This window comes from Elephas maximus, chromosome 3 (assembly GCF_024166365.1).
Source record: "Elephas maximus indicus isolate mEleMax1 chromosome 3, mEleMax1 primary haplotype, whole genome shotgun sequence".
Lineage (NCBI taxonomy): Eukaryota > Metazoa > Chordata > Mammalia > Proboscidea > Elephantidae > Elephas > Elephas maximus.
The window spans coordinates 113014428-113041270 of record NC_064821.1 but is presented as its reverse complement, the minus strand read 5'-3'; the positions used below and the strand labels follow the sequence as shown (position 1 = coordinate 113041270).

Here is a 26843-nt window from a genome sequence, read left to right as displayed (position 1 = left end):
CTGAAATACCGTTAGTAGTAGTGGTGTTAACTGTTCTCTGAAAGTTTGGTAGAACTCTGCAGTGAAGCCATCTGGACCAGGGCTTTTTTTTTGTTGGGAGTTTTTTGATTACCTTTTCAATCTCTTTTGTTATGGGTCTACTTAGTTGTTCTACCTCTGTTTGTGTTAGTTTAGGTAGGTAGTTTATTTCTAGGAATTCATCCATTTCTTCTAGGTTTTCAAATTTGTTTGAGTTTAGTTTTTCATAGTAATCTGATATGATTCTTTTAATTTCAGTTGGGTCTGTTGTAATATCACCCATCTCATTTCCTATTTGGGTTATTTGCTTCCTCTCCTGTTTTTCTTTTGTCATTTTGGCCAGTGGTTTATCAATTTTGTTGATTTTTTCAAAAAACGAGCTTTTGGTCTTGTTAATTCTTTCAATTATTTTTCTGTTGTCTATTTTATTTAGCTCAGCTCTAATTTTTATTATTTGTTTTCTTCTGGTGCCTGTGGATTTCTTTTGTTGCTCTCTTTTTATTTGTTCAAGTTGTAGGGATAATTATTTGATTGTGGCCCTTTCTTCTTTTTGGATGTGTGCATTTATTGATATAAATTGGCCTCTAAGCACTGCTTTTGCTGTGTCTCAAAGGTTCTGATAGGAAGTGTTTTCATTCTCATTGGATTCTCTGAATTTCTTTATTCCATCCTTAATGTCTTCTATAGCCCAGTCTTTTTTGAGCAGAGTAATGTTTGGTTTCCAAGTGTTTGATTTCTTTTCCCTGCTTTTCCTGTTATTGATTTCCACTTTTATGGCCTTATGGTCAGAGAAGATGCTTTGTAATATTTCAACGTTTTGGATTCTGCTAAGGGTTACTTTATGACCTAATATGTGGTCTATTCTAGAGAATGTTCCATGTGCTCTAGAAAACAAAGTATACTTAGTTGTTGTTGTGTGGAGTGTTCTGTATATGTCTACGAGATTCAGTTGGTTGATTGTGGCATTTAGATCTTCCGTGTCTTTATTGAGCTTCTTTCTGGATGTCCTGTCCTTCACCGAAAGTGGCGTGTTGAAGTCTCCTATTATTATTGTGGAGCTGTCTATCTCACTTTTCAATGCTGATAGAGTTTGTTTTATGTATCTTGCAGCCCTGTCATTGGGTGCGTAAATATTTAATATGTCATATCTTCTTAGTGTATTTTCCCTTTAATCATTACATAGTATCCTTCCTTATCCTTTCTGATGGATTTAACTTTAAAGTCTGTTTTGTCAGAAATTAATATTGCCACTCCTGCTCTTTTTTGATTGTTGTTTGCTTGATTTTTTTTCCATCCTTTGAGTTTTAGTTTGTTTGTGTCTCTAAGTCTAAGGTGTATCTCTTGTAGGCAGCATATAGATGAATCTTGTTTTTTAATCCATTTTGCCACTCTCTGTCTCTTTATTGGTACATTTAGTCCATTTACATTCAGGGTAATTATGGATAGGTATGTATTTAGTGCTGTCATTTTGATCTCTTTTTCTGGGTGTTGACAGTTTCTTTTTCCCACTTACAGGCTGAGTAGATTCTCTTTATATATTTTCCTTTCCTCATATTTGTTGTTGTTGATTTTGTTTCTATTGAGTCTCTATTTTTCCCTTGTATTTTATTTTGATGAGTAGAATAGTTTGCCTCCTTTCTGGTTACCTTATTATTTACCCCTATTTTTGTAAATTTGAAACTAACTTTTATTTCTTTGTATCGCAGTATCTTCCTCTCCATATGGAAGGTGTATAACTACATTTCTTAGTCCCTCTTTATTATTTTTTTTTTAAATAATTTTTATTGTGCTTTTAGTGAAAGTTTACAAATCAAGTCAGTCGGTCACACATAAACCTATATACACCTTACTACATACTCCCATTTACTCTCCCCCTAATGAGTCAGCCTGATCCCTCCCTCCAGTCTCTCCTTTCATGACCATATTGCCAGTTTCTAACCCTCTCTACCCTCCCATCTCCCCTCCAGACAGGAGATACCAACATAGTCTCAAGTGTCCACCTGATAAAAGTAGCTCACTTTTCATCAGCATCTCTCTCCAATCCATTGTCCAGTCCCTTCCATATCTGATGAGTTGTCTTCAGGAATGGTTCCTGTCCTGGGCCAACAGAAGGTTTGGGGACCATGACCGCTGGGATTCCTCTAGTCTCAGTCAGACCATTAAGTCTGGTTTTCTTATGAGAATTTGGGGTCTGCATCCCACTGTTCTCCTGCTCCCTCAGGGGTTCTCTGTTGTGCTCTCTGTCAGGGCAGTCATCGGTTGTGACTGGGCACCATCTAGTTCTTCTGGTCTCAGGGTGATGTAAGTCTCTAGTCATGTGGCCCTTTCTATCTCTTGGGCTCATAGTTATCGTGAGACCTTGGTGTTCTTCACTCTCCTTTGATCCAGGTGGGTTGGGACCAATTGATGCCTCTTAGATGGCCGCTTGTTAGCATTTAAGACCCCAGACACCACACTTCAAAGTGGGATGCAGAATGTTTTCATAATAGAATTTATTTTGCCAATTGACTTAGAAGTCCTCTTAAGCCATAGTCCCCAAATGCCTGCCCTTGCTCTGCTGACCTTCGAAGGATTCAGTTTATCCCAGAAACATCTTTGCTTTTGGTCCAGTCCAGTTAAGCTGACCTTCCCTGTATTGAGTATTGTCCTTCCCTTCACCTAAAGTAGTTCTTATCTACTAACTAATCAGTAAATAACCCTCTCCCACCCTCCCCCCACCTTGTAACCACAAAAGAATATGTTCTTCTCAGTTTATACTATTTCTCAAGATCTTATAATAGTGGTCTTATACAATATTTGTCCTTTTACATCTAACTAATTTCACTCAGCATAATGCCTTCCAGGTTCCTCCATGTTATGAAATGTTTCACAGATTCCTCACTGTTCTTTATCGATGCATAGTATTCCATTGTGTGAATATACCACAATTTATTTAACCGTTCATCTGTTGATGGACACCTTGGTTGCTTCCAGCTTTTTGCTATTGTAAACAGTGCTGAAATAAACATGGGTGTGCATATATCTGTTCGTGTAAAGGCTCTTATTTGTCTAGGGTATATTCCGAGGAGTGGGATTTCTGGGTTGTATGGTAGTTCTATTTCTAACTTTTTAAGAAAATGCCAGATAGATTTCCAAAGTGGTTGTACTATTTTACATTCCCACCAGCAGTGTATAAGAGTTCCAATCTCTCCACAACCTCTCCAACATTTATTATTTTGTGTTTTTTGGATTAATGCCAGCCTTGTTGGATGGAATCTCATCGTAGTTTTAATTTGCATTTCTCTAATGGCTAATGATCGAGAGCATTTTCTCATGTATCTGTTAGCTGCCTGAATATCTTCTTCAGTGAAGTGTGTGTTCATATCCTTTGCCCACTTTTTGATTGGGTTGTTTGTCTTTTTGTGGTTTAGTTTTAACAGAATCATATAGATTTTACAGATCAGGCGCTGGTCGGAGATGTCATAGCTGAAAATTCTTTCCCAGTCAGTAGGTGGTCTTTTTACTCTTTTGGTGAAGTCTTTAGATGAGCATAGGTGTTTGATTTTTAGGAGCTCCCAGTCATCTGGTTTCTCTTCGTCATTTTTGGTAATGTTTTGTATTCTGTTTATGCCTTGTATTAGGGTTCCTATTTTTTCCTTCCGTGATCTTTATTGTTTTAGTCTTTATGTTTAGGTCTTTGATCCACTTGGATCAAAGTTTTTGTGCATGGTGTGAGGTATGGGTCCTGTTTCATTTTTTTGCAAATGGATATCCAGTTATGCCAGCACCATTTGTTAAAAAGACTATTTTTTCCCCCAATTAACTGACACTGGGCCTTTGTCAAATATCAGCTGCTCATATGTGGATGGATTTATGTCTGGATTCTCAATTCTGTTCCATTGGTCTATGTGCCTGTTGTTGTACCAGTACCAGGCTGTTTTGACTACTGTGGCTGTATAATAGGTTCTGAAATCAGGTAGAGTGAGGCCTCCCACTTTCTTCTTCTTTTTCAGTAATGCTTTACTTATCCGGGGCTTCTTTCCCTTTCATATGAAATTGGTGATTTGTTTCTCCATTACATTAAAAAATGACATTGGAATTTGGATCGGAAGTGCCTTGTATGTATAGATGGCTTTTGGTAGAATAGACATTTTTACTATGCTAAGTCTTCCTAGCCATGAGCAAGGTATGTTTTTCCACTTGAGTAGGTCCTTTTTAGTTTCTTGCACTAGTATGTTGTAGTTTTCTTTGTATAGGTCTTTTACATGTTTGGTAAGATTTATTCCTAAGTATTTTATCTTCTTGGGGGCTACTGTGAATGGTATTGATTTGGTTATTACCTCTTCGATGTTCTTTTTGTTGATGTAGAGGAATCCAAGTGATTTTTGTATGTTTATCTTGTAACCTGAGTGCTGGGAGCCAGGCTGCAAGGGCGGCCCCTCTGCACCCACTGCCCCCAGCATAAACATCAAAGAATCCCTGAAAAGTCAGGAGGAGCCAGGCTGCAAGGGCAGCCTCTCTGCACCCACTGCCCCCAGCATAAACATCGAAGAATCCCTGAAAAGTCAGGAGGAGCCAGGCTGCAAGGGCAGCCTCTCTGCACCCACTGCCCCCAGCATAAACATTGAAGAATTCCTGAAAAGTCAGGAAGAGCCAGGCTGCAAGGGCGGCCCCTCTGCACCCACTGCCCCTAGCATAAACATCGAAGAATTCCTGAAAAGTCAGGAATATCTCTGTCATCTGTGTTATGTTTCTATTTCATTTTCAGCCTGTGTATAGCAGAATGTATAAGCATAAAATTTCATTATAGATTTAGGGACCTTTGGACGGGGGGCGTCCTACTCATAATCCCCTGGTGAAATCTCGGGTAGGGACAGCCCGTGTGTTACTTGGGGATCAACATGAAGTTGTCTTAGGGGAAAAACAAATAGCTCGACTATGGAAAATAAGAATAGGATGGTGAAATCCTGGTATTTACCAAGGCCCTTTTTGTGATTAAACCACCACCCACACATGACCCCATAAAAGTGGAAAAACAAAAGGCAGTGAGTTCTCTCAGCCAATTTCTCAGCCAATTACAGATCAACCTTCTCGTCTACCCCGCTCACTGCTGCGCTTGACTGGTCTTTGGGTATAGAGATTGGGCTAATTGTCCTTGGCATAATCATGGACAATATGACGTAACCCAAAGTGGCTGGACTACAAGAATTTGGCCACCCTGGACAAAATGGACAAAGCCTATGTGGCAATGGTTTTTGCAAAAAGATTAATTATTATAAAAACTGTGGAAGGAATTGCAAGATTAAGCATAAAGTGTAAAGCAGTATGAAGTCAATTGTTACTTTGTGTAAAAATATATCAACAAAATATTCTCTTCAATTAAACAAAAACTCATTGTACTTGTGTGTGTATGCGGAACTGTACTATGTGTCACTTGGAAAATTATGTCTCTGGGAAATGATGTTTATGATTATATCTTGTACTGCCCCTTTATTGATCATGCGATGTTATGCTTTTGTAAGCTTATGATATAAAAGACCATGTAAAAAATAAAGAAGGGCTTCCTTTTCTGCAAAATGAAAATATAAGACACACTACCTCTCATTCTTTTTTTGCCGAACTCTACCCCTCCTCTGGTAACCCTGTTCATTGCTGAGGCTGGCCCCCGGCACCTGAGACTCTGCTGAACCCTTCTTTTAGTTTCAGTAGTTTTCTGGAGGATTCCTTAGGGTTTCCTGTGTATAAGATCATGTCATCTGCAAATAGAGATAATTTTACTTCTTCCTTGCCAATTCAGATGCCCTTTATTTCTTTGTCTAGCCTAATTGCTCTGGCTAGGACCTCTAGCACAGTGTCGAATAAGAGCAGTGATAAAGGGCATTCTTGTCTGGTTCCCGTTTTCAAGGGAAATGCTTTCAGGCTCTCTCCATTTAGAGTGATGTTGGCTGTTGGCTTTGTGTAGATGCCCTTTATTACGTTGAGGAATTTTCCTTCAATTCCTATTTTGCTGAGAGTTTTTATCATGAATGGGTGTTGGACTTTGTCAAATGCCTTTTCTTCATCAATTGGTAAGATCATGTGGTTTTTTTGTCTTTTATTTATATGGTGGATTACATTAATGGTTTTTCTAATATTAAACCAACCTTGCATACCTGGTATAAGTCGCACTTGATCGTGGTGGATTATTTTTTTGATATGTTGTTGAATTCTATTGGCTAGAATTTTGTTGAGGATTTTTGCATCTATGTTCATGAGGGATATAGATCTGTAATTTTCTTTTTTTTTGTGGTGTCTTTACCTGGTTTTGGTATTAGGGATATGGTGGTTTCATAGAATGAGCTAGGTAGTATTCCATTATTTTCTATGCTTTGAAATACCTTTAGTAGTAGTGGTGTTAACTGTTCTCTGAAAGTTTGGTAGAACTCTGCAGTGAAGCCGTCCGGGCCAGGGCTTTTTTTTTGTTGGGAGTTTTTTGATTACCTTTTCAATCTCTTTTTTTGTTATGGGTCTATTTATTTGTTCTACTTCTGATTGTGTTAGTTTAGGTAGGTAGTGTTTTTCTAGAAATTCATCCATTTCTTCTAGGTTTGCAAATTTGTTAGAGTACAATTTTTCGTAATAATCTGATATGATTCTTTTAATTTCAGTTGGGTCTGTTGTGATATGGCCCATCTCGTTTCTTATTTGGGTTATTTGTTTCCTTTCCTGTATTTCTTTTGTCAGTCTGGCCAATGGTTTATCAATTTTGTTAATTTTTTCAAAGAACCAGCTTTTAGCTTTGTTAATTCTTTCAATTGTTTTTCTGTTCTCTAATTCATTTAGTTCAGCTCTAATTTTTATTATTTGTTTTCTTCTGGTGCCTGATGGATTCTTCTGTTGCTTGCTTTCTATTTGTCCAAGTTGTAGGGACAGTTCTCCGATTTTGGCTCTTTCTTCTTTATGTATGTGTGCATTTATCAATACAAATTGACCTCTGAGCACTGCTTTTGCTGTGTCCCAGAGGTTTTGATAGGAAGTGTTTTCATTCTCGTTGCATTCTATGAATTTCTTTATTCCCTCCTTAATGTCTTCTTTAACCCAGTCTTTTTTGAGCAGGGTATTGTTCAGTTTCCAAGTATTTGATTTCTTGTCCCTGATTTTTCTGTTATTGATTTCCACTTTTATGGCCTTGTGGTCTGAGAAGATGCTTTGTAATATTTCGATGTTTTGGATTCTGCAAAGGTTTGTTTTATGACCTAATATGTGATCTATTCTAGAGAATGTTCCATGTACACCAGAAAAAAAAGTATACTTTGTAGCTGTTGGGTGGAGTGTTCTGTATAAGTCTATGAGGTCAAGTTGGTTGAGTGTAGCAATTAGGTCTTCGATGTCTCTATTGAGCTTCTTACTGGAAGTCCTATCCTTCTCTGAAAGTGGTGTGTTGAAGTCTCCTACTATAATTGTGGAGGTGTCTATCTCACTTTTCAGTTCTGTTAAATTTTGTTTTATGTATGTTGCAGCCCTGTCATTGGGTGCATAAATATTTAATATGGTTATATCTTCCTGGTCAATTGTCCCTTTAATCATTATGTAGTGTCCTTCTTTATCCTTTGTGATGGATTTAAGTTTAAAGTCTATTTTGTCCAAAATTAATATTGCTACTCCTGCTCTTTTTTGCTTGTTGTTTGCTTGATATATTTTTTCCCATCCTTTGAGTTTTTGTTTGTTTGTGTCTCTTATAGGCAGCATATAGACGGATCGTGTTTCTTTATCCAATCTGAGACTCTCTGTCTCTTTATTGGTGCATTTAGTCCATTTACATTCAGCGTAATTATAGATAAGTATGTGTTTAGTGCTGTCATTTTGATGCCTTTTTGTGTGTATTGTTGACAGTTTCATTTTTCCACTTACTTTTTTTGTGCTGAGACGTTTTTCTTTTTAAATTATGTGCTTCTCATTTTCATAGTAGTTGAATTTATGTTTGCTGAGTCGTTACATTTTTCTTGGTTTTTATTTTGAGTTATGGAATTGTTAGACCTCTTTGTGGTTACCTTAATATTTACCCCTATTTTTCTAAGTAAAAACCTAACTTGTATCATCCTATATCGCCTTGTTTTCCTCTCCATATGGCAGTTCTATGCCTCCTGTATTTAGTCCCTCTTTTTGATTATCGTGATCTTTTACATAATGACTTCAATGATTCCCTGTTTTGAGCATTTTTTTCTTTTTAAAATTAATCTTAATTTGTTTTTGTGATTTCTCTATTTGAGTTGGTATCAAGATGTTCTGTTCTGTGACCTTGTGTTGTGTTGGTGTCTGATATTATTGATTTTCTGACCAAACAATTTCTTTTAGTATTTCTTGTAGCTTTGGTTTGGTTTTTGCAAATTCTCTAAGCTTGTGTTTATCTGTAAATGTTTTAATTTCACCTTCATATTTGAGAGAGAGTTTTGCTGGATAAATGATCCTTGGCTGGCAGTTTTTCTCCTTCAGTGCTCTATATATGTCATCCCATTGCCTTCTTGCCTGCATGGTTTCCGCTGAGTAGTCTGAACTTATTGATTCTCCTTTGTAGGAGACCTTCCTTTTATCCCTGGCTGCTTTTAAAATTTTCTCTTTATCTTTGGTTTTGGCTAGTTTGATGATAATATGTCTTGGTGATTTTCTTTTTGGATCAATCTTATATGGGGTTCGATGAGCATCTTGGATAGATACCCTTTCGTCTTTCATGATGTCAGGGAAGTTTTCTGCCAATAGATCTTCAACTATTCTCTCTGTATTTTCTGTTATCCTTCCCTGTTGTGGAACTCCAATCACATGCAAGTTATTCTTCTTGATAGAGTCCCACATGATTCTTAGGTTTTCTTCATTTTTTTAAATTCTTTTATCTGATTTTTCTTAAACTATTTTTTCTTTTTTTTATATTGGTGCCAATTGCCTTATCCTCCATCCCCTCGACTCTGCATTCCAATTCCTCGATTCTGCTCCTCTGACTTCCTATTGAGTTGTCTAATTCTGTAATTTTACTGTTAATCTTTTGGATTTCTGAATGCTGTCTCTCTATGGATTCTTGCAGCTTATAAATTTTTCCACTATGTTCTTGAATAATCTTTTTGATTTCTTCAACTGCTTTATCAGTGTGTTCCTTGGCTTTTTCTGTAGATTGCCTTATTTCATTTTTGAGGTCATCCCTGATGTCTTGAAGTATTCTGTATATTAGTTTTTTATATTCTGCATCTGGCAATTCCAGGATTGTATCTTCATTTGGGAAAGATTTTGATTCTTTAAATTGGAGAGTTGTAGAAGCAATCATGGTCTGCTTCTTTATGTGGTTTGATATTGACTGCTGTCTCCAAGCCATCTATAAGATATTGTAATGATTTATTTTATATTTGCTCACTGAGTCTTATCTCGTTTTGTTTTCTTTCAATATACGTAGATGGGCTACTAGATTGCGCTGTCTTGATTGTTGTAGCCCTTGAATCACTTATGTCGTATTACCAGCTGGTTTGGGCTGTTTCCAGATATATAAGCCTAAGAGTCTATTCACTATTTTTGAGTAGAATCTGATTTTCGGTCACCAAGTGTGTGGTGTAGACTGTCACCCAGTCACTTAGAGGAGTAGTGGTGATAGTTGTGTGCACCAGATTCTAGTAGCAGCAGGGGGTCACACTCCAGGGGGGGCAGGATGCTGACAGGCTTCCCCCAAGTGCCAGCAAGATAGGTGTGCCTCTATTCCTAAAGCACTTTGGTGGGTGGGCTCTACAGCTGTACCTTAGGCACCCAATGCATGTACCTCTACAGATTGGTAGATGCCACTATCCTCAGACCCCTATGGCAGGAGGTTAGGTGGTTTGGGTGGAGCTTCAGCCCTCAGTTCCCTGTTGTGGGTCAGTGAGGGCTCTGTTGAATAGGTAGAGATATCAGACCTGGGAAACTTGTTTTTCCAGTAATCCGCTAAAACAATTACAGTCAGGTCACTATCAGATTTGACTTTGCATTATAATAGCCAACTTGTTGCCTGTAGGGATGAAAGTCCAAGACTGTGGATCTCATATGCTTGGCTAGAGGTGGTTCTGTATTTTTAGTCCAATTTCGGGAAGTCAGGGAAGTATTTTTTGTCCCTGGGTTTTTTGTAGCTGCTTCTCTCAGGCCAGGAGAATGGGTTAGGAAAACACACACAAAAAAACTGCAGAGCACTTCACTCTCTGGCCCAGGAAATTCCAATGTTAATGAAGCCGCCTGGGAAGGGGAGGGGAGGGATCAGATAGATAGGAGAGAGAGTAGCACCCAGGAATATAGACAAAGTTACTTATCTTGCTTGGTGAGGACTGTTTTATCTGAGATTCCCAAGGGGCCTGTAGCCTGTATGCGTTGGCTGGGTCAAGATTGCCCCTGAGGGTCAGGCCCACGTCCTGTGCTTGTGCAGTCTCAGAAGCCATAGTCAGTTCCTCCCCTCCCAGTCCAATGCCCAGTGCCAAGGTTCCCCAGTTGGGACACTGCACTCCAGGGTCCATAACCAGTCGCTGCCTCCCAGTGACTTCTCTTCCTGTCAGCTGCGTCGCTGCGCTGCCTGCATGCACTGGCTAGGCTTCCCCCAAGGTCACTTCTAGGGGCTAGGGCTATGTCCCGTGTTCGCACCGTCTCAGGATGCTGTGCTTAGCGCCCCTGAGTCCAGTCCAAAACCCGGTGCCAAGGCTTTCTGACTGGGACGCTGGCTCCTGGCTCCGAAAACAGTCGCTGCTTCCCCGTGGTTGCTCATTCTCTCATTAGCCCCATCAGTGTGCAGCCCGCTTGCACTGGCTGAGTCTCTATGGAGGTTACCCCAGGGGGCTAGGGGTTAGGGCTGTGTCCCATGCCTGCCCCACCTCAGCAAACCGCAATCAGCCCCGCCACTTGGCATCCAGGAACTGCGAGGGCTCAAGGCTGTGGCGTGGGTCTCCAGTTCCAGAAGCGGTCGCTGCTTCAGGGTGCAGCTTTTTGCTCACCTGTCACTCAGGTCAACTCTTCAGATCTGTGTTTGATGGTCAGAGTTCGTAGATTGTCATGTATGTGATCAATTCACTTGTTTTTCCGAGTCTTTGTTGCAAGAGGGATCTGAGGTAGCTTCTACCTAGTCAGCCATCTTGGCCCCGCCTCCTCTTTATTATTTTAGTGTAGTCTTCTTTTATATAATAACATCGCCTTTACCCTGTGTTGGGCTTCTTTTTTTTTTTTCTTTTTTAATCTTGCTTTGTTTTTTTTTGATTTCCCTGTCTGGGTTGACTTCCGGTTTTCTGCCCAGTGTTCTAGTCTTGGGTCGATACCTGATATTATTGATTTTCTAACCAAAGAACTCCCTTTAGTATTTCTTGTAGTTTTGGTTTGGTTTTTACAAATTCTCTCAACTTGTGTTTATCTGGAAATGTCTTAATTCCACCTTCATATTTAAGAGACAGTTTTGATAGATATATGATTCTTGGCAGGCAATTTTTTTCCCTCAATTTTTAAATATGTCATCCCATTGCCTTCTTGCCTGCATGGTTTCTGCCGAGTAGTCCAAGCTTATTCTTATTGGCTCTCCTTTGTAGGTGACTTTTCTTTTATCCCTCGCTGCTCTTATAATTGTCTCCTTATCTTTGGTTTTGGCAGGCTTGATTATAATATGTCTTGGTGACTTTCTTTTAAGATCTACCTTATGTAGAGTTCGATGAGCATCTTGGATAGATATCTTCTCATCTTTCACAATATCAGGGAAGTTTTCTGCCACCAAATCCTCAACAACTTTCTCTGTATTTTCTGTTATCCCTCCCTGTTCTGGTATTCCAATCACTCGTAGGTTATTTCTCTTGATAAAGTCCCATATGATTCTTAAGGTTTCTTCATTTTTAAAAATTCTTTTATCTGATTTATCTTCAAATATATTAGTGCCACGTGATTTATCTTTGAATTCAGAAATTCTAGCTTGTACTTGCTCAATTCTGCTCCTCCGACTTTCTATTGAGTTATCTAACTCTGTAATTTTATTGTTAATCTTCTGAATTTCTGATTGCTGTCTATGGATTTTTCCAGCTTATTAAACTTTTCATTATGTTCCTGAATAATCTTTCTAATTTCTTCAGTTGCCTTATCTATGTGTTCCTTGGCTTGTTCTGCGTATTGCCTCATTTCCTTCCTGATGTCTTGAAGTGTTCTGTATATTAAACTTTTGTATTCTGCATCTGGTAATTCCAGGGATGCACTTGCATCCACAAGATCCCTGGATTCTTTGTTATGAGAGCCTGTTGAGGTGACCATGGTCTGTTTATGTGACTTGATATTGACTGTTGTCTCCGAGCCATCTGTAAGTTATTGTATTAGTTTATGCTTGCTTACTGTGTCGTAGCTGCTTGCTGTGTTTTGTTTTGGTATACCCCTATGGGTTGCTTGAGTAAGCTAGCTTGATTATTTTTGCCTTTGGAGCTCTGGTGTCCTGTTCCCAGCTGGCTAGAACTGGGATCAGGTACATCAGTCTAGGAGTCCATTCGGTTTTCTTGTATGAATTCAGCTCAGGTTTCCAGGTAGCTGATATCAAGTGTGTGGTACAGGCTCTGTCCTACAGTCTTAGAGGGGCAGTGGTGATTGGCGTATATACCAGTATCTGATTGCAGCAGGAGGGGGTCATGCTCTGAACAAGGCAGGGGGCTGAGAACTGACCCCCAAGTGTCTCTGAGGAAAACACTTCTCTGTTCCCTAGAGCATGCTGGTGGGCGGGTTCTGCAGAGGGACCAAGGGCACCCAAAGTTTTCGGTTGTAAGGACTGGGAGGTACCAGTTCTCTTTGGACCCCTGTCGCCGGTGGCTGGGTGACTTGAGTGGAGCTACGAGTCCTCAGGTCCCTGATGTGGGTAGGTGAGGACCTTGTTTAATAGGCAAAGCAATATCAAACGTCAAATACCCACCTCTCCACTGCACAGCTGAAATGTTTGGACTTTGCCAACAAGGGCCTATTCTCTCCAAATAGGCCCACACAGGTCCGTGCAGAGGGGAAAGGTGCTCAAGGTCCATGGATGGTTTATGCCTGGACAGGAGCCGCTTCTATCCTGAGTTCCCCTGGTTAATGGAGCTAGCAAATTATCTTTTCCCCCCAGTTGCAAATTTTTTCCTTCCCTAAGGCCAGGAGGATGGCTCTAGGTGCTCACCAGGGTCTATCTCAGGCCCAGGGATTCAGCCGCTGAAGCCAGCTTGGGGGTGGGGGGGGGCGCGGTAAAATATACGCAAGTACTTAGCTTTTGCCGAGAGAGCCGTTCTTCTCAGGTTCTGGAGGTGTGAGTGGGCTGTGTGGCTGGCTGCTTCTCCCTGAGGAAACTGTGGCCAAACACTAGTACCAGCCCGCTGCCGCCTCCTCCTCTCCGGGAATGGTGCCTGAGGGCTCCCTGCGATTCAGGTCCGGTAAGTCCTCTCCATTTCTGAATGGCCTCTTCCTCTCCCTGCCCCTCAGTTCGTTGTCTAAGCTTGCCTTTGATGCTCAGGGCTCCCAGCTTGGCACAAATATACTTGTTTCACTTGTTTTTGGTCTTCGTTGTAAAGAGGGCTCGACGGAAGCATCTGTCGATTCCACCATCTTGGATCCGCCCAGCAAATGCCCCAAGACATTATTTTCTTTATAAAACCTATGTTCATTTAAATTTTTACTTCTCTGTCTTTACATTCAGCATCATTTTTCTTCTGCCTTAAGAACCTTCTTTAGAATTTCCTTTAGTGCATATCTTATCTGGTCAGCTTTTTGTAGTGTTTGTCCAAAAATTATTCATTTCACCTTCACTCTGGAAGAATGTTTTATCGGATATAGAATCCTAGGAGGGTAGTTTTTTGTTTTTGTTTTCAGCACATTGTAAATATTCTTCCACTATCTTCTGGCTTCCATTGTTGCCATTGATGAAGTCGGTTTAATTATCACTTTTTTAAAAGCAATCTTTTTCTGGTTGCTTTTAAGATTTTCTTTTCTCTTTTATTTTTGCATTTTTATATATTTAGGGGTGAATTTATTTTTATTTCGTCCTGCCTAGTATTCACTAAACTCTTAAATCTGTGGATTAATAACTTGTATAAGTTCTGGAAAATTCTCAGCCATATCTCTTTAAAAAATGACTCTCTAATCTTTATCCTGTCTGGAACACTGATAAAACTTTACTGGGTCCTCTGTTTCTTTTGCCCTCTCTTCTGCATTTTTTCTCTTTTGGCTTTGTCTGATGCAATCATAAGTCTTTCTTCTGCTTATGCTCTAGATTTCGATTATTTTTTTCTTATCCTGTGTCAAATCTGGGAGTCTCTTGGTGGTATAAAGAGTTAACACTCGGAGCTCTAGCCAAAAGGTTGGAGCTTCAAGTCCACAGAAGATGCCTCAGAAGAAAGACCTGGTGATCTACGTCTAAAAAATCAGCCATTGAAAACCCTATTAAGCACAAGTCTTCTCTGGCACACTTGGGGTTATCATGAGTTGGTGTTGACTCACTGGCAACTGGTCAACTGATATCAAATCTGCTGTTTAAGGTGAAAGAAAAAAATAGAAAACTAGACTATAGGCCAGAAGAAAGAATTAAGAATGTATCTTTTTCAATCTACATTGTCATTTTTATTTATTTAAAAAAATTCTCTTCTGATATTTGCAAGCTTGTCTCTTATTTCATTAAACATAGCAGGCATACATATCTTTTATCCTGTGCCTGACAATTGTGATATCAAAAATCTTTGCAGGTCTGTATTGGCTGTTATTTCTGGTGGTTTTCTTTTATGATGTCATATTTCCTTATGTACCTTATGATCTTTGAATGTGTGCTGGAACCTATTTGAACAATTATTTGTAGCAGCAATTTGAAGACTAGGGTGATGGTACTTTACTCCAGACATTTTTTACTTGTTTCTGCTAGGCATGGGGGAGGGGGGCTTCTCAAAGTACACCTTAGCCCAAATTTAAGGCTTTCATTTCCCTGGAGCAGGAGGAGTGAACGCTGGCTTTAAGTCTACATGCAAGCTGATTTACTTCTTGTTTACTTTAACCCTAAGATTGTAAACCTTTGGAATCTCAAATTAAAGTGAGTGAGTGTGTAAGTGTGTGTGTGTCTGTGTATGTACATGGGGGCATGTTGAACATTCCACCTTCGGTCAGCTTTTTATTTTTGTGTCTCTCTCAATCCATGAGGCTGCTAAAATCTGGATGTCTTAGTTTCTTAGTGCTGCTGTAACAGAAATACCACAAGTGGGCAGCTTCAATGAACAGAAATTTATTTTCTCATATTTTAGGAGGCTAGAAGTCCAAATTCAGTGCCCCAGCTCTAGGGGAAGTCTCTATCTGCTCTGGGGAAAAATCCTTGTCTCTTTCAGTTTCTTTTCCTCAGCTCGTTAGTGATCTGGAAGTGGGGTCAGTGCTTCCTGACTCCTGTGCCTAATGTGCTCTTTTTATATCTCAGAAGTGATTGGCTTAAAACACACCCTAGAATGATATGGCCTCATTAACGGAACAAAGAAAACTCTATTTCTAAATGGGATTACATCCAAAAGTATGTTGTTGTTAGGCTCCATTGAGTCAAGTCCATTTTCTACTCACAGTGACCCCATGTGACATAATTGAAGTGCCCCATAGAGTTTTCTAGGCTGTAATCTTTACAGAAGTAGATCACCAAGTCTTTCTCCTGCAGAGTCTCTGGGTAAATTTGAACCTCCAGTCTTTTGGTTAGCAGCCGAGTGCTTAACCATTGTGCCACCAGTGCACCTATCCATAAGTATAGGGGTTAGGATTTACAACACACATTTTTTGGGGGACACAATTCAGTCCATAACATTGAGCTTGTTTTCACATCATGCATACCCTTAGGGAAAAGGTAACTTTGCATGCTAGGTTTACAATCTGAGTACTTGTCTTCTCCTAGACTGAGGACCAGAAGTCTTACCATCCTTTAGCCGTTTGGTGCTATTAAAGTTCTATAAAATTATATCATCCAGGCTTTTTAGTTGCCTTCAGCAAGAGGGCTGGTACTAATTACCTGGTCTTCCGTAATGGCAACAGAAATTTCGCATCCATTTTCTTTTCTAAAATTATAGTGATCTTTTTAAAGTAGATTGATAATCTCCCTATTAAAGCCTCTTGAATTACTTCCCACTGCACTTAGTATGAAACCTAAACTCCTTACCAACACCAAGTGGGATCTGACCTTGTTTACATATTAACCTCATTTGCTGCCTCTCTCCTTTCCACTTATACAGTACCTTCATGTCTTGGATTGAATTATGTCCTGCCAAAAATGTGTGTAACAATTTGGCTGGGCCATGACTCCTGGTATTGCGTGATTTTCCTATATGTTGTAAATCCTGCCTCTATGATGTTAATGAGGGAGGATGGGCAGCAGTTGTGTTAGTGAGACAGGACTCAATCTACAGCATTGGATTGTGTCTTGAGGCAATCTGTTGAGATATAAAAGATAGAAGCAAGCAGAGAGATAGGAGACCACATACCACCAAGAAAGCAGCACCAGAAGCAGAGCGTGTCCTTTGGACCCAGGGTCCCTGTGCCTGAGAAGCTCCTTGACCAGGGGAAGATTGAGGACAAGGACCTTGCTCCAGAGCTGACAAGAGAGAAAGCCTTCCCCTTGGAGATGACGCCCTGAATTTGGACTTTTAGCCTACTTTACTGTGAGAAAATAAACTTCTCCTTGTTAAAGCCATCCACTTGTGGTATTTCTGTTATAGCAGCACTGGATAACTAAGACACTTCACTAACTTTCTCTCAGTACAACCGTCTGATTTCCTTTCTGTGTAGAACTCCTTCATGCCTTGTTTTCCACTGCTTATTCCTCATTTCCACGTTTCAGTTAAATGTCGTCACCTCCTTCTGTTATTCTCATTCACCAAAATTTGTTTGTTTCTGTCACAGCATGTTTCACAAATTATAATTATTCACTCCTTTAAAAAAAAAAAAAATTTTTTTTTTCTTTTTCTTTACTTGTTTATTTTCTGTCTTACCCACTAAAATGTAAGCATCCTTCGGCAAGAATAACAATTCCGGAGTCTAGCACCAGTAGCTGCCATATAGTACATGATCAACAAATAAAGCTGACTGAATAAATACCAGATGCAGTGTTACATTTGTTATATTTGTTATCTCATTTAGTCCTTACAGCAACCCTATATGATAAATACTATTATTTCCACATAACAGATGAGGAAACTAAGAACTCTAACTTTTCTAAGGTTACATAACTCACAAATAATGAAAGTGGATTTCAGCCTGAGACCATCTAAATCCAAAGACTGTGTTTTTAACCCCTACACTACATCTACTTTAAGAACATCCATTGGATGATAACCCAGATTTATAAAACTCATAATTGGGGATGACTGAATGCAGGTGGAAAGGATTCTTTCTTTTTTCAAAGAAATTAACTAAAAGATTCCTTTGAATATCAAGTATAATTTTATTTTATTTAGAAATCCATTTTTTTCCAAGGAGCTTCAGCTTTATTGTATAATAGTAAACAATTGAAAGTTATATTCTGTTAATAGAAGTCCACTTTTAAAGCAAATTATTCTAGAATAGATTTAGCTTTTAAAAAGTAAAACCAATGCCTGTGTAAGCAAATAATACTAACTTCAAACTACATTTATAAAAAGTTTACTACTTGTAGAGAAAATGGTTTGTTGAGTTTAATTAGAAGTAGTTTAATAGTATAAAATATCATTTATTTTTGGATTTGTTTCTTTAGAGAGACTAGAACCTGTAAAAGAAAATCTAAAATCAAGATCTATTAGACCTTTTCTTTATCTTAAGGATACATCTGAGGTAGGTTAAATTTGTATGTTTATAATTCACTTAACAGAAATTAAGTTTAGCCTTAATGACTTTATTTATACTTCTACAAATCCTGAAATCAAATATATATTAGCATGCAAAAGCATAAGAATTTTGAGTGATTTCTTCTTTGATAGTGTTTATATAAAACTTTATGTATGGGGAGAATAGAGAAAATAATACATTGTTTGGCCATATTTCAGTACACCCACTCCTCATCAACATGGTTAGGTTCCAAAAACTGAGTTCTTATGCAAAAATTGGCGTTATGCGAGTCTTCCGTGAGGGTGTACCCCTCCCCCCGTCCCCCTCCCACCCCGTCAGGCACCCCTTGCAAATCTCAAGGATGCACTTGGTGCAGGGGGCCTCCCTTCCCCACCACACATTCCCCACTACGATGGAGCCCTCAGGGATTTGAGATGGTGGTAGTGGTAGTTGGGGCTTGCCCACTGCCTCTGGAGAAGCAGGGACCCACCACCACCTGGCTGCACTTCAGGCCTCTACGCGGACTCCCGTGCCTCACTTCTCTACCTTCCTGCTCTGCCAGTTTTACGGTGTTTTTGGTTTATAACTTTAGTAGTTATGTCCTATATGAGTCCAAAAGACAAATACATAAAATATAATCATAAATTTTTATATAGATAATATGAGATAAAATATGTTAAAAATTTAGGCCATAAAGAGCTCACATTCTAATTGGATAAATATGAATGATTAGCACACATAAAATAATAGCAATGTAGTACAGTAATCTCACTAAGAACCAAACCAGTCAATACAATCCATAAACGTGCTAAAAGTGCTACTGGACACAATGTGTAAAGATGTAATTATGATAACAACTACATAAAGGGGAGGGAGAACAGTATAGGTATAGAATTTTTGTTTATGAAGTTAAATTGGTCTCAATTTAAGCTAGGTTGTTACAAAGTTAAGATGCTAAATATAATCCTTATGGTAATGAAAAATATCTTAAAAATGTACACAGAAGGGAAGAAGGAGGAAATCAAAATGGCTCACCACAAAAAAATCAACTAAACACAAATGGTGCCATTATTGGAGGAAATGAGGGACAAAAAAGGTATAAGACCCAGAAAAAAACAAATAGCATAATGGTAGACGTAAATCCTTCCTTATGAGTAATTATCTTAAATGTTAATGGATTAAACTCTCCAATCAAAAGGCAGAGAGTGGCAAAATGGATTAAAAAATGTGGCCCATCTATTTGATATCTCTGAGACATATCTTAGACCCAAACACACAAATAGGTTGAAAGTGGAAGGATGGGAAAAAATATTCCATTCAAATAGTAACCAAAATAGAGATGGAGTGGCTGTACTAATAACACAAAATAGGCTTTAAGTCAAAATCTGTTATAAAAGACAAAGAAGGGCATTATATAATGACAAAAGGGCAAGTTTATCAAGAAGATATAACAATTATAAATATGTATGTACCTAGCACCAGAGCCCCAAAATATATGTAGCAAACACTGACAGAATTGAAGGGAGAAATAGCCAATTCAACAAAAATACTTGGAGACTTCAATACAACACTTTCAATAATGCTCAGAACATTGAGAAAGAAGATCAATAAAGAAATAAAGGATTTGAATAACACTGTAAACCAACTAGACCTAACAGACGTAACATAGATTACGCCATCCAACAACAGCACAATGCGCATTCTTCTCCAGTGCACATGGATCATTTTCCATGTACACTGGATGTACATCCCTGGATGCCTCCCATCCCTGCTCTAAATACTTAATTTTCCTAACCTGTGAACACTTTAGGCTTATGTTGTTGGCCTCTCCTGAAATGCTTTCATCTCCAAATCCTAACATTAAGATCTTCCTCCTGTATGAAATCTTATCTTTTCAACCTTCATTGATATCCCTCACTTCTAAACTCCTCCATGTTTATACTGTATTGATCGATTATGTTCTTAGTGATATGACTGTACTATATTTATTATTTCATGTATGCTAATCGTTAATATTTATCCAATTAGAACATGAGCTCTTTATGGCCTAAATTTTTGTCATATTCTTTATTTTTATCTCATATTATCTAGAATTAAATATATTCTGTATCCAGTGCAAGAAAATAATAGGTGCTAAACAAGTGGTTTAGCAAAATGGCTAAGAGCTCAGCTGCTAACCAAAAGGTCAGCAGTTCAAATCCACCAGCCAGACCTTGGAAATCCAGTGGGGCAGTTCTACTCTGTCCTATAGGGTCACTATGAGTTGGAATTGACTCGATGGCAATGGGTTTAACCAAATATTTGTTTGGTTTTTTTTTTTTGTTGGTGGGGAATCACAAATTCTGCAGTCAATATTTATATATACACATGTATTTTGGTATCTTGATATTTCTCTTTAAATAAATGTATATGGAACCAAACTGAGACTCTCACCTAGGAATAGCTGGATTATTTTTCTAGTTCCTCCCTGTTATTCAGAATTATTCAGCTATATTCTATGTTACAGAGACTAAAGTTTCTGTTTAACCTGAGAAGTCTTTTATTCTTTAGTAATTGAACTTTAAACTTTCCCTGAATTTGTAGAAATAAACTTTATATGACTACAAAGGCCAAGTTTTAGAGAAAGGAAATAAAAGTTAGTAAAAAGTGTGAGGCAAACCTCTTAACTTCTATGGGTTTGTTTTCTCTTCATAAAGTGGTAATAATAATACCTATCTCATAGGCTTTTTCTGAGGATTAAGTAAAGCATTAAATTTGAAAGTATTTTAAAAACCAGATAGTTGTTATCATAATTAAATATTGAAAATGTGAACAATCAAGCATAAACTAAATATTTATCAGTATACACATGGAAAGAAATAATTTGTAAGATAGTTTTCCATTTTTCTTGATGTTTAGGTGGAAAATCGTTCACAGGAACTATATTCACATAATGGGCCAGCATACAGAAGACCATTTGGTTCCTCAGCCTTTTCTCCTGTGCTCAGCATTCGATCTAATGCTTATAAAAAAGAAAGAGACTCTACTTTATCCAGAGGTATGTAAATTGCATGTTTATATTGAAATATAACTGAAAGTTAACTACATCTAAATTTAGGATACGTTGTTGCTTTTAGATGCCATCAAGTCAATTCTGAGTCATAGTAACCCTACATTATAGAGTAGAAATGCCCCTTAGAGTTTCTTGGCTATAATATTTACAGGAGCAGATCTTCTCCCTTCGAGCTGCTGGGTGGGTTCAAACCACTCACCTTTTAGTTAGCAGCTGAGCATTTAACCATTGCACTCACCAGGGCTCTTTAATTTAAGATATAAGCATTAAAAAAAATATTTAACCATGATCAGAATCTGATCATGTTAATTTATTATTTCACCACTCAGTAACACCTGAAGACTCTGTTACTAAGAAAGTAATCTTTCCAGCCTTCTGTTCTTTTTAACCTATCTATCCACCAAAAAAAAAAAAAATTTTTTTTTTTTTTTATCCACCCTGATTCTAGTCATATTGACCAGGCTGTTCCAACTACTGTGTGATTTGATCTATTCTGTTCTCTATGCTTGGAGCATACTTCTCCAACTGATAGATTCCTATTCACCTTTAATAGCTAGGAGGTTTTAGATGCTATTAACGGAAAATTCAACTACATGTGGCTTAAATAATAAGGATATTTATTATTACAAATAACAAGAAGTCTATCAGTAAGGCAGTTCCAGGGCTAGTTAATTCAGGGGCTTAATAATAGCAAATATCCAGTTCCTCCACCTTTCCTCAGTGGTCTTAGGAAATAGCTTGTCCTCCTAGCCTTGCTGTCTATGCTGACCACTATTCATGGTAACTTGTGTGGGCAACAACATCCACTCCTTTGCCCTTTTATAAGAATGAGAAAAATGCCCCCAAAAGCCCTTCCAGCTATCATCCCCTTATGGGTCCTTGGCTAGAATAGCTTCGTGTGCCCATATCTTAACCAATAAATCATTATTGGCTTAGTTCAGTTTTTCCAAATTTTAACAAGACCTACAGTAAGAAATACTTTTTATACCACAACCTAGTGTACAAATATACAGAGCATAAAATTCAGCCTCTTGGAGCCCTAATCACTTTTTTCTCTGTTAACTGAACTTGGTCATAGTATTTCTTCTGATTTGTGCAGTTATTACATTAAAAAAAATTTTTTTGTTGTTGTTATTACATAAAAAATTATTACCTAGGACCCATAAAATGCACTCTGATATTTCCTATTCTATTCTACTTTTAAAAATGCTATAAAAAAAAAAAATTTTTTTTTTTTTTTTTTTTTTATTGTCTTAGGGTTGTCTAGAGAAACAAAACCCGTGCTAAAGAGAGAGAGATTTACTTTAAGAAATTGGGGATTCTTAAATTCTCATGCGATTGTTGGGGGAAAGGGCTGACGAGTCCAAAAACCATAGATCGGGTGACAGGCTGGAGACTCCTGTGGGCTTGTGTCCCAAAATCCATCGGTCAGGTGACAAGAAAAATGAAGAGTAAGAGCATTCTAGCAAAATGTCTATTTGTAGTCTAGAGGCAGAGCACACCCTAGGGAAATTTCCTTTTTTCTCTTAAGGCCTTGAACTGATTGATTGAGGCTCACTCACATTATGGAATGTAATCTTGAGACCAACTAATTTAATCACATGCAACTACTTTATAACAATAACTAAACTAGTGTTTTACCAGACAATTGGACACCATAGCCTAGCCAAGCTGACACGTAAAATTAACCATCACAATTGGTCAGGAGACAATAAATTGATTTCATAAAACATTAATGAGTTCTAACTCGTAGTTTGAAAGACAAAGGCTTAAATCATCCACTATTTATTCCCTTAAGGAGTCCTGGTGGTGCAGTGGTTAAAGCAATCAACTGCTGGCTGAAATTCGGGCAGTTCAAAACTACTAGGTGCTCCACAGGAGAAAGATGTAGCTGTCTGCTTCTGTATAGATTTACTGCCTTGGAAACCCTATGGGATCTCTATGAGCTGGGATCAACTTGATGGCAGTGGGCTTGGTTTTTTGGCTTATTTACTCCCTGGAGCTAGGAAGGGGCCCAGGGTCCCCTGAAGGACAAGCTTGCTTGGAGAAACATGAATAAGATTGGGGTTCCTTAGCAAACACGGGGAGAGAATGGATGTTAAGTAGGCAATGCCCCGTTTACCACATTGTCCTTCAAGATTCTGCTCAGATGCTAATGTCACATCTTCTCTTAAATGTTCCCTGAGAGCTGTGGCAGGCCATTCTACTTTTTCAGGAAAGTAAATTCTCCCCTTTGTAAAGATTTCTTGAGTCTCTACAGAAAAGGCATTATAATTCTTTTATCAAAGTCCCCAAAGGAAGTCTTCTGGAAAAGTTGCCAGCATAAATTCAGATTTATCCTGGTCAAACGGAATAACAAATAGAAACAAAATAGAGAAGAAAATTTTATTAAGCTGAAACTAGTCAATTTCATTCCAAATACGAGAAAAATTTGCCACATATTACATTATGAACCAGTTTGAGAGAAGACCCAAGAAGTCAATGGAAAATTCTGTTTCCTGCGAGAGTGAAACAGTATTGAAACAGCTGGTGGAAGATACACTGAAAATACCCACGTTAACCATGCCCTCCAGCCTTACCCTGCCCCCTCAACACACAGTTTAAGGAAAAGAATTTGTTGTTAATAACAAGGTTCAGAAGGATGGGTATTCCTTTCCTTATTGCAACTCAATAGCATTTCAAGTCTGTGTCAGCCGTCTTTCGAGAGAAATGGAATAGCCACGCCTAATTTCTTTCCCTTGCTTCCTCGTATCGCTTTGGATGCTCTCACAGTTAGTGGGGAAGCCTCCTAACTTGGAGGAGCAAGTCTTACTCAGATTTCAGCTCAAATATTCTCTCCGGAGAGAGCTTTCTATAGCCATTCTAGTTAAAGTACCTTGTTTTATATTTGTTGGTTGGTTTGCTTGTTTATTGACTGTCCCCTCTCTCTAGAACAAAGCTTCCCAGTCAACTTATTGTGGAAACCTGGTGTGCATGGAAGGGGTTATAGATGTGCTGAAATTGGATTGTTTAGCCTTTGGGACTGCTGGGTGGCCCCACAGTAGCCTGGCCACAAGTAAAACTTAAGTGTTTATCCCATGTGCTGTACAAATAATGATTGGAATACTTGCCATGATGTGAAAAGTTTGGGAAGCACTGCATTAGAATATAAGCTACTTAAGGGCAAGGAAAAAGCTGAATTTGTTGCTAAAAGCATGTGTGTCTGGAACACTTTTGAACAAGAGAGTGGCCACCAGACATATCTGGAAGACTTCAGCCTTGTTATGCGTCCGAGGTGGCAAGATCTTTCACACCTGCTGACTTCCCTCTCCATACCAACAGTGTTTAACCATCTGAGGCATCATACTGGTTAATAGTGACTTCACGTATTAGAAAGGTTTGAAAATTCTAGAAAGCCTTTTTACACACACATATATCTCCCAACGGTTTTTTACTTGATCTGTCTAAGCTACCATCTGACTTTTCCAGTTCTATCTTATCCACTCAACAAGTGTTTCTTGAGTATCTACTGGGGGTCAAGCACTACATACTAGGTGCTTTTCATATGTCATTTTAAATTCTAAAATGCTTTATACAAGGTATTTTCTACTTTTTTTTTTTATATAATATATATCTCTGTTTTATGAAACCCTTTTATAATTTCAGCTCCAGCCAAAAAGAAACCTACAGTGGCATTTGATTCTGTTGGCCATTTAGAAGATTATAGAAATAGGAGGTAATTTTAAAATACTTTTTAGTATTTTATTCTGCTCAATAATGTTTCTAATAAGATTAGTTCCACTTTTTTTATTTTCTAGTAGACCAGGATGAATTTATCATGGCTAATTGTTACTGTTTTAGTCCCATACAACAATCCCATAATTGGCCCAAGGCCGCTTGGCTAGCTGGTATTCCATCCAGACCTTAGGCACGTGCTCTACCTACTACAGGTTCACAGTTTAATGGATAAAAGACACAGAAAAAAAAAATGGGAATACAATTATGTTTCTTCAGTAGGAGCTCAAATTTTGTTGCACTGTAACACGGATTTAAATTTTTTTATTTTTGCAACAGTGGGCTCAAGCATAACAATAATTGTGAGCATGGTGCAGGACTGGGCACTGTTTCATTCTGTGGTACATAGGGTTGCTATGAGTCAGAATCTACCCAGTGGCACCTAACAACAACAACAACAACATAACATGGATGTGAAAAAATAGCTTCTTGTGTTCTGTTCTTTCTCATGAGCCTCTCAGTCTCTGTGAATATATATATGCAATTAATTCAGAGTGTTTTACACCTTTTTTGGAACAAATAATGTACAGCCTCTTTAGGTTTAACACAGTCCCTCTATTTCTTTCCAAGATGGTACCTGAGAATATGAATAAGGAGCTCACTAGACCTTATAACATTGAAGGAAGAGGGGCTCAACCAAGGGTCAAAGGTCTTATACCACAGGTCATATCCCCAGATGTTCTTTGGCTGCTGACATCTGTGGTTCATTAACTCATGGTCTATTCTCTCTGAACTTAAATAGCATCCACACTCAACTCTAATCGGTGTGGTAGAACCCTTGGAGTTGCTGTCACGTCCTTCATTTTCCTTGAATTAGGCTGTGCATACCTCATCCACCCCAAGCCTTTGCTGTGGGTTACCTCACCCCTGCAGTGGTAATTTTCTTAGCAAGTCTAAACCCAGTGCCCTTGTCCGATGTAAATCAAGGGAGATCTGGAATGAAAACTATATCCTCTCTCTGCCTGACCATACCATTCCATCCTCTTGACTAAGTTAGGTCCATTCTATGTTGGCAAGGAGTTGCTCTAAAAACAGTTTTCTCCTAGCATCTCAGCAAAGGAGGTGGCAAATACTTCTCCACCTGCGGTGTTCCCCTCAACCTATATACCTCCTCCCCCACTAAAAAGCCAAAGGCACACTCGTCTATCTTGCTCCCACCCCTGATTTTGCTATTTTCCCCACAGACTAAGCAGGAAGGGATGGTCTGTGGAGGAGGTGTTGGCAATGACTGCTAGAGGTCAAAGGAAACAGGCAAGAACCTGTAAGCTAAAAATAACCCTAGAAGCATTTACTTGAAGAATGTAATCAGTCGCTGAATTGTACGTGTAGAAACTGTTAAATTCGTGTATGTTTTGCTGTATATATTTTCAAAAATAACAAAATAAATAAGATCTATTAAAAAAACAAACATTTATGCTGAATGTGTGTTTATTTTCAGAAAAACATCTCCCACACAGATGAAAGATTTTAATATACAAGAAAGTAAATCAAGCAGAAATTATCAATTAAGTGAGCATTGTTCAGTAAGAAAGAAAGCCTTGCTCCCCTTGTGCTTTGAGGATGAATTGAAAAAGTCAAATGCCAAGATAATCAACATTAATTCACTGAAGACAGCAATTTCTCAAATGGTAATAGAAATATCTATTGTTTAGTAAATATGTATATTAATATTACTTGTAAGGTGCCCCTGGGTGGCACAAACAGTTAAGTGCTTGACTACTAGTTGAAAGGTTGGTGGTTTGAACTCACCCAGAGGCACCTCAGAAGGTAGGCCTGGCTATCTGCTTCTGGAAGGTCACAGCTTTGAAAACCCTATGTGAAGTTCTATCAGCACACACAGGATTTATATGAGTCAGAATCGACTTGATAGCAACTAACAACATTACTTTTGGGAATCTCCCATATATTCTAGTGACCAGAATCTTTGATAAATCCTGCTTACCTCTTGTTTTCATATTTTAATGTGATGACATCACCTAAATTCTTAATGCTTATTTAGAACCACTACCCCAACATTGATGATTCCTTTGCATCGAGTGGAAATTTATGAAGAAGGCTTGATCAAACTTGCTTGACTGTAAAAGAAATCCACAATAAAATTGATATTTTAACAAAACTTGACTAGATCATATGTTTGTTTTGCTAACAGTTATTTTAGCCATTTCAACCAGAAAAAGCATTTACTAAAGGCTATTTCGTAGCTAACACTGACAAAATCTCTAGTAAGGCCAGAGAGAAGATGTGCTCGAAAGCT

The 26843-nt window shown here is 38.4% G+C and overlaps 1 protein-coding gene across 1 annotated transcript in view; it reads left to right on the top strand.

The window, feature by feature from the left end:
- C3H1orf141 (chromosome 3 C1orf141 homolog) overlaps positions 1 to 26843 on the top strand; it is a 70682-nt gene that overhangs the window by 21878 nt on the left and 21961 nt on the right. The window contains exons 4-7 of the mRNA XM_049875547.1: positions 17702 to 17769; positions 20662 to 20800; positions 24461 to 24530; positions 25774 to 25850. Coding sequence (XP_049731504.1) covers positions 17702 to 17769; positions 20662 to 20800; positions 24461 to 24530; positions 25774 to 25850 — 354 coding nt within the window. The remainder of the gene's footprint in view (positions 1 to 17701; positions 17770 to 20661; positions 20801 to 24460; positions 24531 to 25773; positions 25851 to 26843) is intronic.